At 38.0% G+C, this 14,403-nt stretch overlaps 1 protein-coding gene across 1 annotated transcript; it reads right to left on the bottom strand.

The window, feature by feature from the left end:
* Positions 1-1,902: 1,902 nt before the first annotated feature.
* Positions 1,903-13,947, bottom strand: LOC121517143 (rhamnose-binding lectin-like). Its single transcript, XM_041798683.1, has 18 exons — positions 13,857-13,947; positions 13,691-13,723; positions 13,556-13,615; positions 13,240-13,375; positions 13,006-13,115; positions 10,829-10,873; positions 10,578-10,710; positions 10,274-10,377; positions 9,930-9,934; positions 6,171-6,324; positions 4,977-5,009; positions 4,816-4,878; positions 4,563-4,698; positions 2,917-3,026; positions 2,781-2,825; positions 2,520-2,652; positions 2,232-2,335; positions 1,903-1,961 (listed from the first exon to the last, which is right to left on the bottom strand). The coding sequence occupies exons 1-18, from the start codon at positions 13,879-13,881 to the stop codon at positions 1,918-1,920; spliced, it is 1,473 nt and encodes a 490-aa protein (XP_041654617.1). The 5' UTR covers positions 13,882-13,947; the 3' UTR covers positions 1,903-1,917.
* Between the last annotated feature and the right edge of the window lie 456 nt (positions 13,948-14,403).

Here is a 14,403-nt window from a genome sequence, read left to right on the forward strand (position 1 = left end):
TTTCAAGATGGATTTGCCAGTGAGAAACATAATGGGAATATCCATCTGCTTTGTAAGGTTAGGACTTTGGACCACTAAGCACTGCTCTTTTTCTCCTTAGGCCAGGTGAAACAACCAGGGGCGTATAGTTAGGGATTTTGAGCCCCCATTAAGTATATTACACAGGGATCACTTAACTGGCCAGCCAAGCAACAAATCTTGTGTAATTTTTACAACTATCTATGCATTTTAATGTATTTTGAGCCATAATTTCCCCATTTGTGAGCAATATTTTTATACAGATTAAATCAAATTCACTTGCATTATTTCACAGCACTGGACTACACAGTTTAGACATTTTTAAGGGAGGAACAGAGGCCCCCCAGTAATTTATTTATTCTATTTGATACAAATTTCAGTCTGTTGGCAGATTCATTTAGTCGCTTTTGACATAAATTACTAAGACAAAAATACATTAAAACACACTTTCATTGCAGGCTTCTCAGGGGCCTCTCCCTACTATGGGGCAGAGTAATCAGTATCACCCCCCCATGCTACACCCATGGAGACAACTATGACATCTGTGTTTCAGGAATGGCTGAACACTAGGGACACAACATTTCACAACATCTCCAACAACATTTTTCTGGACCCATCTGTGAGCTGGCTCTTGATCCACTGACTCCAGTCTCAGTCAGCATTTTATGAGTCTCTCTAAGTTCTTGAATCTTTGTCTGTCAATCCACTGAAGGCTGAGCTCATCCCTGTTTCTTGAGCAACTTTTCACACTTTCCCTTTCCTGTCAATTCTCCATAAATATGCTTAGATACAGCCTCTGAAAACAGCCTGGCCTTTTAGTGCTGGCCCTCTGTTGCTTACCCTCCTTGTGAAGGTGTCAGTGATTGTCTTTGGACAGCAGTCTTCTGCATGATTGCAGTTGTGTGTATTGAACCAGGGTAAGAGAAAAAAAAGGCTCTGGAAACCTTTGAAAATTTGACTTTTACACAATATTCAAACGTTTTGAGATAGTGGATTTTTTTCTATGTTTGAAAGCTGTTATCATCAGGATTCAAACAAAAAAGTACTGAAATGTTTCACTTTAAATGAGAAAAAAAGGGAATTTAACTCTGATGTAAATCACAGGGATGAAAATGTTTGCATAATATTCTTTTTTTAAAAGACGCTCATGTATGTCTATGCTTGGGGCTTCTGTGCGTCATCTACTTTTTGCAGCTGATTTCCACACACATCTGTGACCTTCTAAAAACAGCCCCCCAACCCACTTTTTGCCAAAGGTCTTACAGAAGGAACCGGAAACAACAAGCAGCAATCTCTACCATGACACTTAACTTAATAAGAGGCTTTATGAAGCATTGCTTGTGCACTTTTAAATAGATTTAAGTATTCTAAGCACATTTGCAACATTGTATGATAGAAAAAAAAACACAAATAATGCTGGACAGAATATTTGCTTCATTTCACACATTTATTTATTTCTGTATATTGTAATGTGAAAGTGCAGTGTGTAAAATTGGTGATATTAGTAACATCGAAGAGAATCTAGACTGCAGTGCTCATCTCTGGTGTTAATCGTTGGGTTTGAAAAATGGGTGCCTGTTATTTGTTGCCTTCTGTGATGCTGTAGAAACATGCAAGATGCAAAAATCTAAGATGGCAGGACCCTCCCTATGTATGAATAAAAGGCTTATTCTAAGTAAATGAAAATAAAACAATTTTGTATATCCAGGTGATTTAACACTAATTTAGACGGACCTACTCACAAATATTATGTTTCATATTCAAGTTCATTCTGCTTGATGCAACTAGGCGCAATATTACACACTGTACCTCTAAAATCTCACACACTTAGCCTGAGTGCTTATAGGAAAACATTGTTCTGACTATTGTCATTTATTACATTTGTATCAGATGCTTGTTTTATTTCAGCATGTCTTCGTATCCTTTTGGATAGCCTATGGGATCTGGAATAGAAAAAGGAAGATTTAAAGGTGAAAAAATATTTGAGTGACTGGTTGGTTAACAGCAAGACAGTATACATACTTCCATTTAAACTTTGTCAGCAAAGATGCTTCAGAGATATGCAAATGAATGCAAATTATGCTCATACCACGTTTAAGCTATACACTGCTGCATCTTTAGTGCCACCACCTCGTTATGTCTCCCTTGTCACACCTGGACAAATGACCAGCTTTTAAAGATATTAAGGAAACAGCTGCGACTGTTGTACTTACATTCACAAACGTAAGCCACCTCCAGGTACTTGTAAGTACCCCTACAGGGGTCTCCAAACACCGAGTTGCTGGCTTTAACCACACAGCTGTTCTGCCCATTGCATCTGTGGAAACAGAGTGAAATAGGAGTGAACTAAGGCTTTATTCTATAATGGAGAACACAAAATCTTGTTATTTTTGACTAAATATGTGTGAGCATCCCTCTACTGTAGTTATACATTAAAGTACAATGTGATTCTGATTCCATAAACCTCAGGCATATATGTTGACAGAGAGCAGGGATTGTACCTCTCAGCCACTACTGTAGTGGGTTCTGTGCAGGTTGTGTCTTGGAGCTGAGACTCAGGTCTTTGATAAGAGCATGTGGTGCGGTCACGGCGTCCATAGTCAGCACCATAGACATAGATAACCTGCCCAACATCTGGCAACAGGAGGACAAAAGAGGGGAAAAAAATGTGTCATGAGAGAATTAATAAAAGTAGAAGTATTATAAGTACAGTGCTCTTCAGATACATTCATAGTGAGGGTATGCAGTCAAAAGTAACCTACCACAAGTCAAGTGTGCATAAGCGTGCTCACACGTTGTAACACGCACTGTGAAAGTAGCATAAATGAACCACATTAGATATCACATTAGAGTCACAGCTCTTTTTCTTTAGTGGATTGGTGCAAATATGTGACTAACATGCTGGGAGGCAGGTGTAGTTGGTCTCCAGGTATTTGAAGATGCCAGGGCAGGGATCAGAAGTGCGGACTATTCTGGTGTTTAGCTCACAAACCTTCTTGCCATCACACCTGTGGGTCACAAACAGCGTGTTTAACACAGGTTAAGACAAGCATCATGCATCCTTTTTAACAGAATGATTGTAATTGGTAAGTGGATTTGAGCTTGGATTGTGCTTTTCTAGTTCCCAGACTATTCAAAGAGCTTTTTACACCACACACCTCAGTCACACATCATCAGGTCTGCCCACAGTAATAACAGCGGCCCTGAAACTATGTTAACTTTGGCAGCTCTTTTCATAAATTGTCTTAGTATTTAGATGAACAAGAGGGAAAGAACAAAATGTGAACACAACAAAGAAATATTGCAAATGAAAGAAATGAAAATGACACAGGTAGATCTTGACTGGCAGTTAAAGAAGTAAATGATAAAAAAACAATTTAAAATATAAGAGTCAGTGAAAGATAATAGGATTCTATTAATAATGATAAATGAAAACATAAGATATGGAAGAGCAAGAGAATTGATGAATACGGTGTCCCAAATTATTATGCAAATATGACTCCAATTAAACAAACATTATTTTTTTGTTTTACTTAAAGTTTTCAGTTGTGCTGCTTCTCCCGTCCATTTCCATCACTGACATCAATCTCAGACAGATTTGGTCATTAGTTCACCAGGTGAGTCTGATGAAAGACAAACTACTTATGGGGGTTATTCCACAGTATTGCTAAAGTTATGAAAACATGGATATTTCAGGAAAAATTAAGAGAGATCATCATACTGTGAAAAGATTTGTGCTACCAGGAAGTCCACAGCTACAAACTCAGTAATAGAAATATGCTACTTCCCCCTTCAACCAGTAAGACCAGTAACTCTCTGGCCTAACTCTCCAGAGTTTCTGGCGGATTCCTCTTTTGCAGTTCACAAACACTTTACTTCTTTGTTACAACTTTTCTTTGGTGCATTTTTGGGTATTGTTGGCAAGACTATGTGTCTAATGGGAATGGCAACTGCACTTTTACAAGCACTTTACATGCTTTTCTGGACCTGATCCAGTTCACTTCATACTGGGTCCCCAGGTGTGGGCTGGTTATCAGGAGGCCAGAACAATTAAGCTGAAATAATTTGCATGTAAGCTCAGGTGGGGAGAATCTCTGGTGACCGTCTAACAGCATCCATGCTGAGTTCTGTTCCTTACTTAGCAAGAAAACTCTGTGTCATTTCTTTTCAATGAGGTTCCACAAGGATCTATGCTTGATTTCAGCTACACATGCCCTCCTTTGTTTAAATTATGTGCTCACAGGTTTCTTATTTTTGCTCCCGACCAGACCAGCCCAACATCATCAGTTCTAATTTGACAAGATTGCATCCCTTCAATCGCTGATAGTCATGCATTCACTTAAGAGACCAAGCAAAATACCAATAAGCTGTTGTGTACTCTTATTGTACCCAAGGTGGTTTATTGATCAGGCTTTTCTTTGGGATTCACATCAGCATTTATAAATCATGTTATTCAGTTGTTCTCTGATGGCCATCCCAGTAAAAGAGGAACTTCAATGCCAACAACAGCCACATCTAGAATCACACGTAGTTGTAATGTGTACCTTGTCTTGAGGATTTCCATGGTGCCTTCCTGAGCGCAGTTTGTGTTTTGGAGCTGTTCTTGAGGTCTGCCTGCACTGCAGGTGCGAGTGTTTGCACGCCCATACAATGCAGCTGTCACACTGATCACTCCATGTTCTGATACACACACATTGAGAAATTAGGAAGCAAGTTCAGGGCATCATGTTTGATTTTAATGATTTTGATTTGAACTCTTAGTAAGGCTCTCGGCAGTTGAAAAAAAAAACCTCTTACCACAGCTAAGGTGCTGGACACTCTGGGCATCATCACAGGTGATATCTCTCTCTACGGAGACAACTAAACCAACAGATTTGAAAATGTAAGTCGAAAAGTTTTCAAAGCTGTACGACCCAAATAAAGCAACAACGTTCTCAGTCATTTGCTCATTTATTTACCTGATGCCACAAGCACACCTATGGCTGCCAGCACTGGAAAAGAGGAAAGAGCGATCTCACTACATGTTCACAAACGTGTACAGAAAAGGGGTATTTCAAAACATCAGTGGCAGTTAATAGGAAGTTGTGTTAACCCAAAGTTAAAATGAAACATTAAGGAATGTGGTGTAATATCTTTGTAATCTGTACCTGAAAGAGAAATCATGATTGTGTATGTACCATATATATGGCTCAAAAGAAGTGTCCTTGTGAAAGGATACAAGGCAGAAAAACATGCGGCATATCAGGAAACAAAGGTATCTCTGCACACTCCTTTAAGAGGAACAAAAGAAAATATTTAAGGCTGTTGGGTTTCATGTTGTAGATTCAGGAGGCTCTCAGGAAAACCCACAACAGCAAGCATAGTGTCTGGGTATTTTCCTTCTAATGATGCTGAAAAGCCATGGTCCTGAAATAAACTGTACAAATAGCTGACATCTATGGTAAGATACAGCTAAACATAATCTTTAAAAATGAATGCAGAATTTTATATTGAAGTTTCATTTTAATAGATTAAGGGACAGTCTTAAAATATATAGAGATTTTTTAAAGTTTTTTATTTAAAATCTTTCAACTTTTACAAGGAACAACAAACATGAAACAAAAAACAATGGCAAATCAATTATCTAAAAAGGAAAACAATGTGCAATGTGACTCCCAATGCTGTGCATCAGGTTTCAAGGCAGAGAGTTATAAGCACGTGTGCAAATGAAAATATTTATTTCTAAATAAATATTTTCATTTGCACGTGTGCAAATGAATATGCTTTAGAAAAGCATAATTTAGCCTACTTTTATTTTCTCCATAAAGTTTTGTGAAATAAAGTGATGGTCACTACCAGGGACATATTTATGCTATGCATTTAAATTGTAGTCTTATCTCTACTAATATCTATTAGGTTGCCTTCAATCATGGAAAAGGTGAAGATATATTTTCTCCTGTTTGCAGAAATTCTATGGATCATTTTGATAAAATACCATACAGTATTATACAATAACATTATACATGTGCATAAGCATCTGTTGTAATTTTAGTGATTATTCTAAATAAATCTAAGCTTTAAAATTAGATACAGGACATACAAAAATAAACTTTACCCCCAGTAGTCTTATTAGGATTACACAATTATTTTTTTCTCCATGTTTGTATACTCACAGAGTGGGTCACGGAGTCTGAAGCGGTGCATGTTTTTTTGAAGATCCAGTCTAGTGAGAGCAGCAGGACTGACTGTGACTTTACTTTGTAGGCACCTGAATTTATGCTGTTGTTGCTTCCTTGTTAAGCAATAGCTTGACCTTGTGCAACACACCTGTATACATTTGTGCCAACAAGTGAGCATGATTCAAACCAGAATGTTTTCATTGTAAGGTTTAACAATAGAAGTGGACAGTCGTTTCCTGTTGGAGGGTTATGGTGATGAGTAGATGGAAAAGATTTTTCATTATTTTGACCCACACCACATAAAAACAAAGATGAGACATTTAAGCTGCTGCAGGGTGTGGCAGCTGAGCTCAGTCTGTAAGGATGCAGAGTGACAGAGGAGGGTCAGCAACTTCAAGCTCTAATGTGAACTGAGTATAAGTATAGATCAGGACTAAATGCTGATGAGGGGCTGTTTTCTTTCTGAGCATGGCCAGGATGTACCTGAGCAAGGCTCCAAGCGCCCAAAGTCACCAGTCCCTGTGTGTTCTCTGTGTTTGTGTGCATTTCAGACATACTGAATATCTAGGTGCAGGCGCATCTCAGAAAATTACACTATCATGAAAAAGTTCATTTTTGCTTCCATGTTTTCTAGATTCATCCATTCAAAGGCAAACAACTGGGGACTTTTTGTTTTATTATTGATAATTACAGCTTACAGCTCATGAAAATCAAAAATACACTATCTAAAAATATTAGGACATCACAACAGAAATGCTGACAATCTGAAAAATGATGTTTATTTGTGCACTTAGTAGTTGGCAAACACTCCTTTTGCACAAATAGTTGCAACAATAAAACATAACACTTGGGCAAGCAGCCTGTGGCCCTGCTGAGGCCTATTATTGAGGCCTTTCCTGTGGTCAAGTGCCAAGTCCTGCTTGAAAAGGAGATCTGTTTTCTCCACAAAATCTCTCAGCAGATAGTACTGAGTGATCAAAATCCTCCTGGTAGACGGCTGAAGGCGTTGACTCTGATAAAGCACAGTGGGCAAACAGATGACATGGCACCCAAACCACTGACTATGGAAACTGAAACCACTGGACTTCAAGCACCTTGGATTCTGGGCCTCTGTGATCTTCCTCCAGACTCTGGGCCCTTGATTTCCAAATAAAATTCAAAATGAACTCTCATCTGAAAACAGGACTTTCGGACCACTGAGCCACAGTCTGGGTGTTTTTCTCCACAGCCCAGGTGAGACTCTTATGACGTCTGTGGTTCAGGAATGGCTCGACACTAGGAAAACGACACTCGTAGCTCATTTCCTGGACCTGTCTGTGTGGTGGCTCTTGATCCACTGACTCCAGCCTCAGTCCACTCTTTGTGAAGCTCTCCTAAGTTCTTGAATCTGCTTTGTTTGTCAATCCTCTGAAGGTTAAGGTCATACTTGTTGTTTGTTCTTACCGCACTTTATTTATTTTTGATACCGAGCCTAACCTCTCAGCAAAGACCTCTCTCATCACAGAGGGTGTCAGTTTTGTCTTCTTGGACAAATGTCAAGTCAGCAGTATACATTGTTGATTGTGGTTGTGTGTATAACCTGAGTGAGAGAAAAAACTGACAAGAAATAGGAGTTTTCACAGAAAAAAAAACACTTTTTTATGATATTTAAACTTTTTGGATACACCTGTAAGTGGCAGGCTTTCATAGAAATTAATGTAAAATTCCAAAGACTAGATTGGTTCTTCTTTTCTTTTTGATAGATTTCTTTTACTCTAACAAGGTCTGATTGTCTAAAAGTAAACTACAATTGACATTACCTGCTTGTTCTGACATCCTACTTTTGTTTTTCTGTCTTTATTTCCTCAAGGAACCAGGAACATCAGGCCACAATTTTATCAGAACTGTGCGTGAGTGTGAAATCACAAACAGATGGTAAGGGTTAGGGTTAGGGTAAGGGTTAGGGTGCTTCCCTGTTTGTTTTCCTTGTTTTCTTTGTTTTTCTTACTTCCTGAAGTGTAATGAAGCACCTATTGTTTTCTTTACTCAGCTGCCTTCTGGAAATAACCAGAACACCCTGATGACTCAAGAGTCATCATGATGGAGCTCAACCTGATATTCCTGATCTTAGAGTGACAGTGAAGCTTTACTTGCGTAAGTTTCTTTCAACCCAAATCAACACAACATTATCACTGGATTCAGTTTATCTTCAAATGTGTTTACTCCAATTGTTCCCCTTATTTACAAGAGTTAGCCTACTGGTCCCATGTGGGTCTTTACATTCCCTCTTTTTTCTGTCTCTCGAATTCTCAAAGAAATTGGTTGCAGGTCATTCAAACACAAAGCCGTAACTGATAGGAATAATATTTCCCTCCCACTGAAATGACTTAGAGGTTTATCTGCACAGCAACAGAGCAGGCCCGCTCACATTCACACCTATGGCCAATTTAGAGTCACCAATTAACCTGATGGGCATGTTTTTGGTGGTGGGAGGAAACCGGAATAGCTGGAGAGAACCCATTCGTGTACGGGAGGAACATGCAAACTCCGCACAGAAAGGCCCTGACCGGGGAACACGCCAGGGACCTTGTTGCTTTGAGGCAACAGCACTAACCCCTGCACTGAAGCTGCTGTGCAGCCCCCGTCCAAATCTAACAAACGTTATAAAAACATATCACTACAGAAGCATGCATTCATGTATTTTATTCACCCACTTATATGATAACATTGTGGTTTTCAGAGATCATTCATTATCCGTAGAAGAACTTGCTTTGTTATCTAAAAAGAAAATATATATACATAAAAAAGGTACTCAGTATCAATGCAAAATGGACTAAAATAAAATTATGGATTAATGCCTGCACAGAGATTCTGTACATCACTCAATATGCCTCATTTACAGGAAATGTTGCCTTGTTTTGCTGTCAGATTTTGCGGAAAATGTTTTGGCTGTAGTTATGATCATATATCCCAAGACAAAAAAACACTTTATTTTCATAACAACCCCTTATTATCGAACTTGTCATGAAAGGTATTTGCAAAGGGTGTGGAAAGGAGCATCCATCTATCCATCCATTTTCTATAACACTTATCCCGTTGGGGGTCACATGGGTGCTGGAGCCTATCCCAGCTGTCATTGGGTGAGAGGCAGGGTACACCCTGCACTGGTCGCCAGTCAATCGCAAGGCTGACATATAGAGACAGACAACCATGCATACTCACATTCACACCTACGGCCAAGTTAGAGTGATCAACTAACCTAATGAGCATGTTTTTGGTGATGGGAGGAAGCTGGAGTACCCAAAGAGAACCCACACATGCACAGTCAGATCATGCAAACTGTGCACAGAAAGGCCCTGACCGGGAAGCAAAACAGGGACCTTCATGCTGCTGAGGCAACAGCTCTAACCTTGTGCTACACTGTGCAGCCCAGGAGGCATCCATTTAAGTAATTAGGTGGGAAAAAAATACTTTATTTTCTGTAAACATCTTGAAAATGGGTAAAAAATTACCCGAGGACAACTTAAAAGTCTAGTAGGATGAGCTGTTTTGTTAAAAAAAAAAAAAAAAACTGTTTACAGATGTACAGTAAAAGATCAGCAGAGAGAAACACTTTGACTAAAGGAGGAGCTTTATTATTATCAACACAGAGGCAAGGTAATAGAACTTAATCATAAACTGAACAAGCATATAGTATTTGTGAAAGTATTTTATTCATTAATTTTGCATTGATATTATTGTAAATGTTCAGAGGGGCTCATCTTTAGAGCTCACAGGATCTGTAAACAACAAAAGAAAAGAGTTTAAAGATCCCTTTCAGCGACATATCTGAGTTATTGGCAAAATAACAACATTCAAACCTCATCAGGACAGACTCTGACTATTACAGATTTAATTCTAACATCAAACCAAGTTAACTATACTTACATTTTAACGCTTAGATCAGATGATAAGCCTTACATTTCAGATGATTGTCACTGTAAAAAACTCTCCCATGTGCTAACATGTACACTGTATCCAAAGATTTACCATGCTGTACTGAATTCAAACGAACTATTTTTCACATTTGGACTGCAGGTCAGCTTTGGTAGATTGAAATTGCATTTCAAGCCACTTACATTCACACACGTAAGCCACCTCCAGGTACTTGTAAGTACCCACACAGGGGTCTCCAAACACTGAGTTGCTGGCTTTAATTGTACAGCTGTTTCTCCCATTACAGCTGTGAGGGCAGAATTAAGAATAGCAAAAAGTCGTTATGAGGTTATGCTGGATCACATAAAACACATTTTATGGCAAATTAGATAACATTGTCTCAAAGTGCATAGCTGTCTATGAATTGTAGCGTCAAAGTAAATCATGATTTGGATTTCAACATTTATTTAATTTCGGCACCGTTACAACAAGAGATGGAAGTTGTACCTATCAGCAACTTTGCTGGTGGGATGTGAGCAGTAGACATTTGTAATTTGAGCAACAGGCCGTCTATATGAACATGTGGTCTGGTCTCTACGCCCATAGTCAGCACTGAGGATAGATATAGCTTGCCCGGCATCTTAAAAGAGAAGCAAGTACAAGATTAGTACTGAAGAATAGACAGTAAGAGAACAACTACACTCACATCTTTTATGTTGATGCATCAGGCATAAAATGAGGGGGAGACTTGATCTTACCACACTCCAGGTGTGCATAGGAGTGCTCACATGTCTCCTGATGAACTATTAAAACAACAAGATTAGCACAGATTAACAGATTTGCATTTAGACTACATGTTTATGTTTCCTTGCATTGTGTGCAATTAAAAAAAATCTGTCCATCAAATAAACGTACGCATACCCCCAGGGTACGTGGATTTTCAAATATATATATTTGAAAAATAGCATCCATGCAAAAATCCTTTTGAATAATTTATAAATATCTAAATAAAACATAAGTGTAAGTTCCTATACAAAATTGTACAGTTGGTAATATATCTAATTTTCCTTATAAATATGTTTTTTTTTCTTTTTGTGTGGTAATGTTTATATAAAACTAAGTTCCTGATTTCAGTTTGAGAAGAGATCTTTAATGGATCCTTAAATGGGGCATTAAGATGTTAACTATTTTTTTATGCACAAGTCTTTATTTATGATTAAGGTAATTATTTCTTTTTGAAACAAATTGTTAGTTCAATGTTTTTATTACTAAATAGTTCAAGAGAGAGCACTACAAATGATTAGTGTTTTGCACACTGATGGAGTTTAAAATGGTTTTGTTTTCACTACATTAGTTTGAACGCTCATATTCTAGTGATAAGGAGATTTGCCATGAATATAGCAATGCATTATTAAAATTTCATTTTTTTTCAAATGTTTAAAATTTTAAAAAGTGCTTATCAATTACAAATCAATTATCAATTACAAAGTTAAATAAATCTTATACTGATGTCAAAGCACTGTTTAACGTCTTTTTATTTCCAGCCAAAAATGTTTTGTGCTGTTAAGGGGTACTTGGCTGAAAAAATATTTCACAGGGGGTAAATCACTGAAAAAAAACATTGAGAACTGATGCTCTAGACCATGCCGACATATCTGAGTACAATCGTTGCTGCCATGTGGTTGGCTGATTGAACATTTGCATTGATAAGCAGTTAAGCAAGTATACCTAATAAAGTGATCAGTGAGTGTACATCACAAGTCAAGGTAAGTTCAAGTTAAAAGATAGGAGCTAAATTAGTTTTCATCGGCCTTCTCTGTCACACAGACAGGCCTGCCCACAGATCTGGCAGGCCCCTGACAAACCCAGGGAATGGGCCGTCTCCTGTTGTGGTGTATTGATAGTATTAATGCATGGTTGATGGATCAGGAGCATTGGTACAAGTGTCCTGGCTAAAAGTTACTTCATTTTAGAACTTAAAACTGTGTCAAACTATAATTAGGTACTGATGTTGAAATTATTTAATTGTGCCACTTTTTTAAACCCATTTTAACTGCTTTTTCCAACATTTTCTTGCCACTGTTATTTGTCACTTTTCAGCAATTTTGTGCAATTTTCACCCTTTTTTGCCTTTTACCCATTTTTGTCACTTTAAGCCAGTTTTGACACATTTTAGCCCCTTTTCATGGCTTTTTGCCACTAATTTGAGCAACTTTAAACATATTTTTGACACTTTAACCTTTTTTTTTCTCATTTTTAAAACCCATTTGATCCCATATTCTGCCCATTTTAGACCCAATTTTGCCATTAAATCCAATTTTACCTCATTTTTTTCCTCATTTTCTGCCACTTTTGACCAATTTTTGCCATTTTCAACCTATCGCGGCTGCTGTTGACTCATTTTTTTCTTCGCCACTTTTTACTCCCATTTTTGCAAATTTCAACTGCATTTCACCATTCTATCTGCCGGTTTTTGCCACTTTTATCCAATTTTTGCCACTATACACACATTTTTTCCGCTGTTAACCCATACCTGCTACTAATCCCATTTAACCAGCCTCTCCACCCATTTTTGCCTTTTTTTTAAAACCCATTTCAATCCTGTTTTAAGCAGAGGGGTTTACATAGAAGGCTGTATACTATAAATAAATGCTGCTTTGATATGAGTGATAATTATTCAGGTATAAAAAGGGCGTATGGTTATCAAAGCTTAACTTTACAATGGACCAAAAATTTTCTGACCTCTATGGGCCCCAAATTTGGCTGGGCTCCAGAAAGCTTTCCCTTTTAACCCCCCTTATGGGTGGCCTTGCACGTTTAATATTTCTTTACTGTTATAAGATCACAAATTTATATTGTATGTTTTGAAAGCTACTATATATGACATATTAATATAAAGAGTAACAAAGAAATGAAAAGCAGAAATAGGACCGACTTGCTGGAAGGCAGATATAGTTGGTCTGCAGGTATTTAAAAGTGCCCACGCATGGATCTGGTACACTGAGGTCATTTGAGCTTAATTCACACTCCTTTTTTCCATCACACCTGCAGCAGGGAGAAGACAAATGTGGCTTAAGGAAGAATAAAAAATTATGTTGAAGCATCAAGACATTTTACTAAACCACATACATGGGCTTCAACAGAAATCAAGTTTCATAAAAGACTGTACCTTCTCTTGAGGACATCCTCAGCTTCTCTCTTAGAGCAATCGGTGTTAGATATCTGTCCTGGAGGTTTTCCCTCACTGCAGGTCTGAGTGTCTGCTCGTCCATACAGTGCCGACTGAACAGAGATCACTCCAGACTCTGTAACACAGCAGGTATTTTGAATAAAACTGAATACTTTTTTATTCAGTATTCTTTCATACTGGATCACAAAATCAGACCATTAACATCAGAAAAAAAACATTATAAATGTATAAATTAGCTCTCAAGGCATGTCAAAGTAAACTTATGTCCTGTGTGAAAAAAGAAATCAAATCATACCACAGCTCAGGCGATGGACGTTGTTACCTTCACAGGTGGTAACTGTGTAAGCAGAGCCACCTAGAAGCAGATATGAAAGCATTAGTTTAACATAAAGACTAATAAATGAAGTAGTATTATATTTAAGACATTTACCTGCTCTTGCAAACAGACAGGTGGCTGCCAGCACTGAAAAAGAAACAGTTATAAAATGTTAGAATTATCAACAATAAATGGAAGCTTTGTATCTATGGCAGGAGGCTAATTCCTCAGAATAAAAAGTTCTTCATGCAGCTCTCTCTGTTTTCCAGAGTTCACTTACAGACTGCAGTGCTAAAGGCGAGCATGGTTCCGCCAGTGGAGAGCAGGGAGTAAGAATGATGTTTGGAACAAACGCCATCACTATTTATTCACTGTATTGATTGCTCAATAACTGTCTCCAGTGGCTCCTTCTCAGTTGGCTGTACCCCCTGAAATAATTCAAAATTGAGAAAAACAGAACAATCCATTGTGGGATGGCAGATGTCCAGTTTCCATGTCTCTTAGCACAATGATGGTATAACAGTATGAAGACATGCAGAGACTGGGAGTTCAGAGGAGCATCACTGTGATAAAACTATTCCATGAGCCCACTTTCAAGATTGGTTTGTGTGCATTATTAACACGTTAGATGTTAGTATTGTTTTTGACAATAAGTAGAGGCATTGTGCTGCTGTTTTCATTAACTTCTCTATAGCTTTATTCACAGATGGCCAACTGCTTTCTCAGGCACCTTTTGGTTTGGCTTTCTTTCCTGTACAATGATATCAGATTGCCAAAAATTAAAACATTAAATCACAGTTTTACTACAAGAAAGGGTATTCATCTAG

This window comes from Cheilinus undulatus, linkage group 11 (assembly GCF_018320785.1).
Source record: "Cheilinus undulatus linkage group 11, ASM1832078v1, whole genome shotgun sequence".
Taxonomy (NCBI): domain Eukaryota; kingdom Metazoa; phylum Chordata; class Actinopteri; order Labriformes; family Labridae; genus Cheilinus; species Cheilinus undulatus.

What these genes read in the sequence shown, in the direction of transcription:
- LOC121517143 (XM_041798683.1), bottom strand. Translation starts at nt 13,881, where the DNA reads ATGCTCGCCTTTAGCACTGCAGTCT. An exon ending in GAGGATGTCCTCAAGAGAAG is followed by an intron (nt 13,116 to 13,239) that starts GTACAGTCTTTT and finishes TCCCTGCTGCAG; the next exon opens with GTGTGATGGAAAAAAGGAGT. An exon ending in ATGGAAATCCTCAAGACAAG is followed by an intron (nt 3,027 to 4,562) that starts GTACACATTACA and finishes TGTGACCCACAG; the next exon opens with GTGTGATGGCAAGAAGGTTT.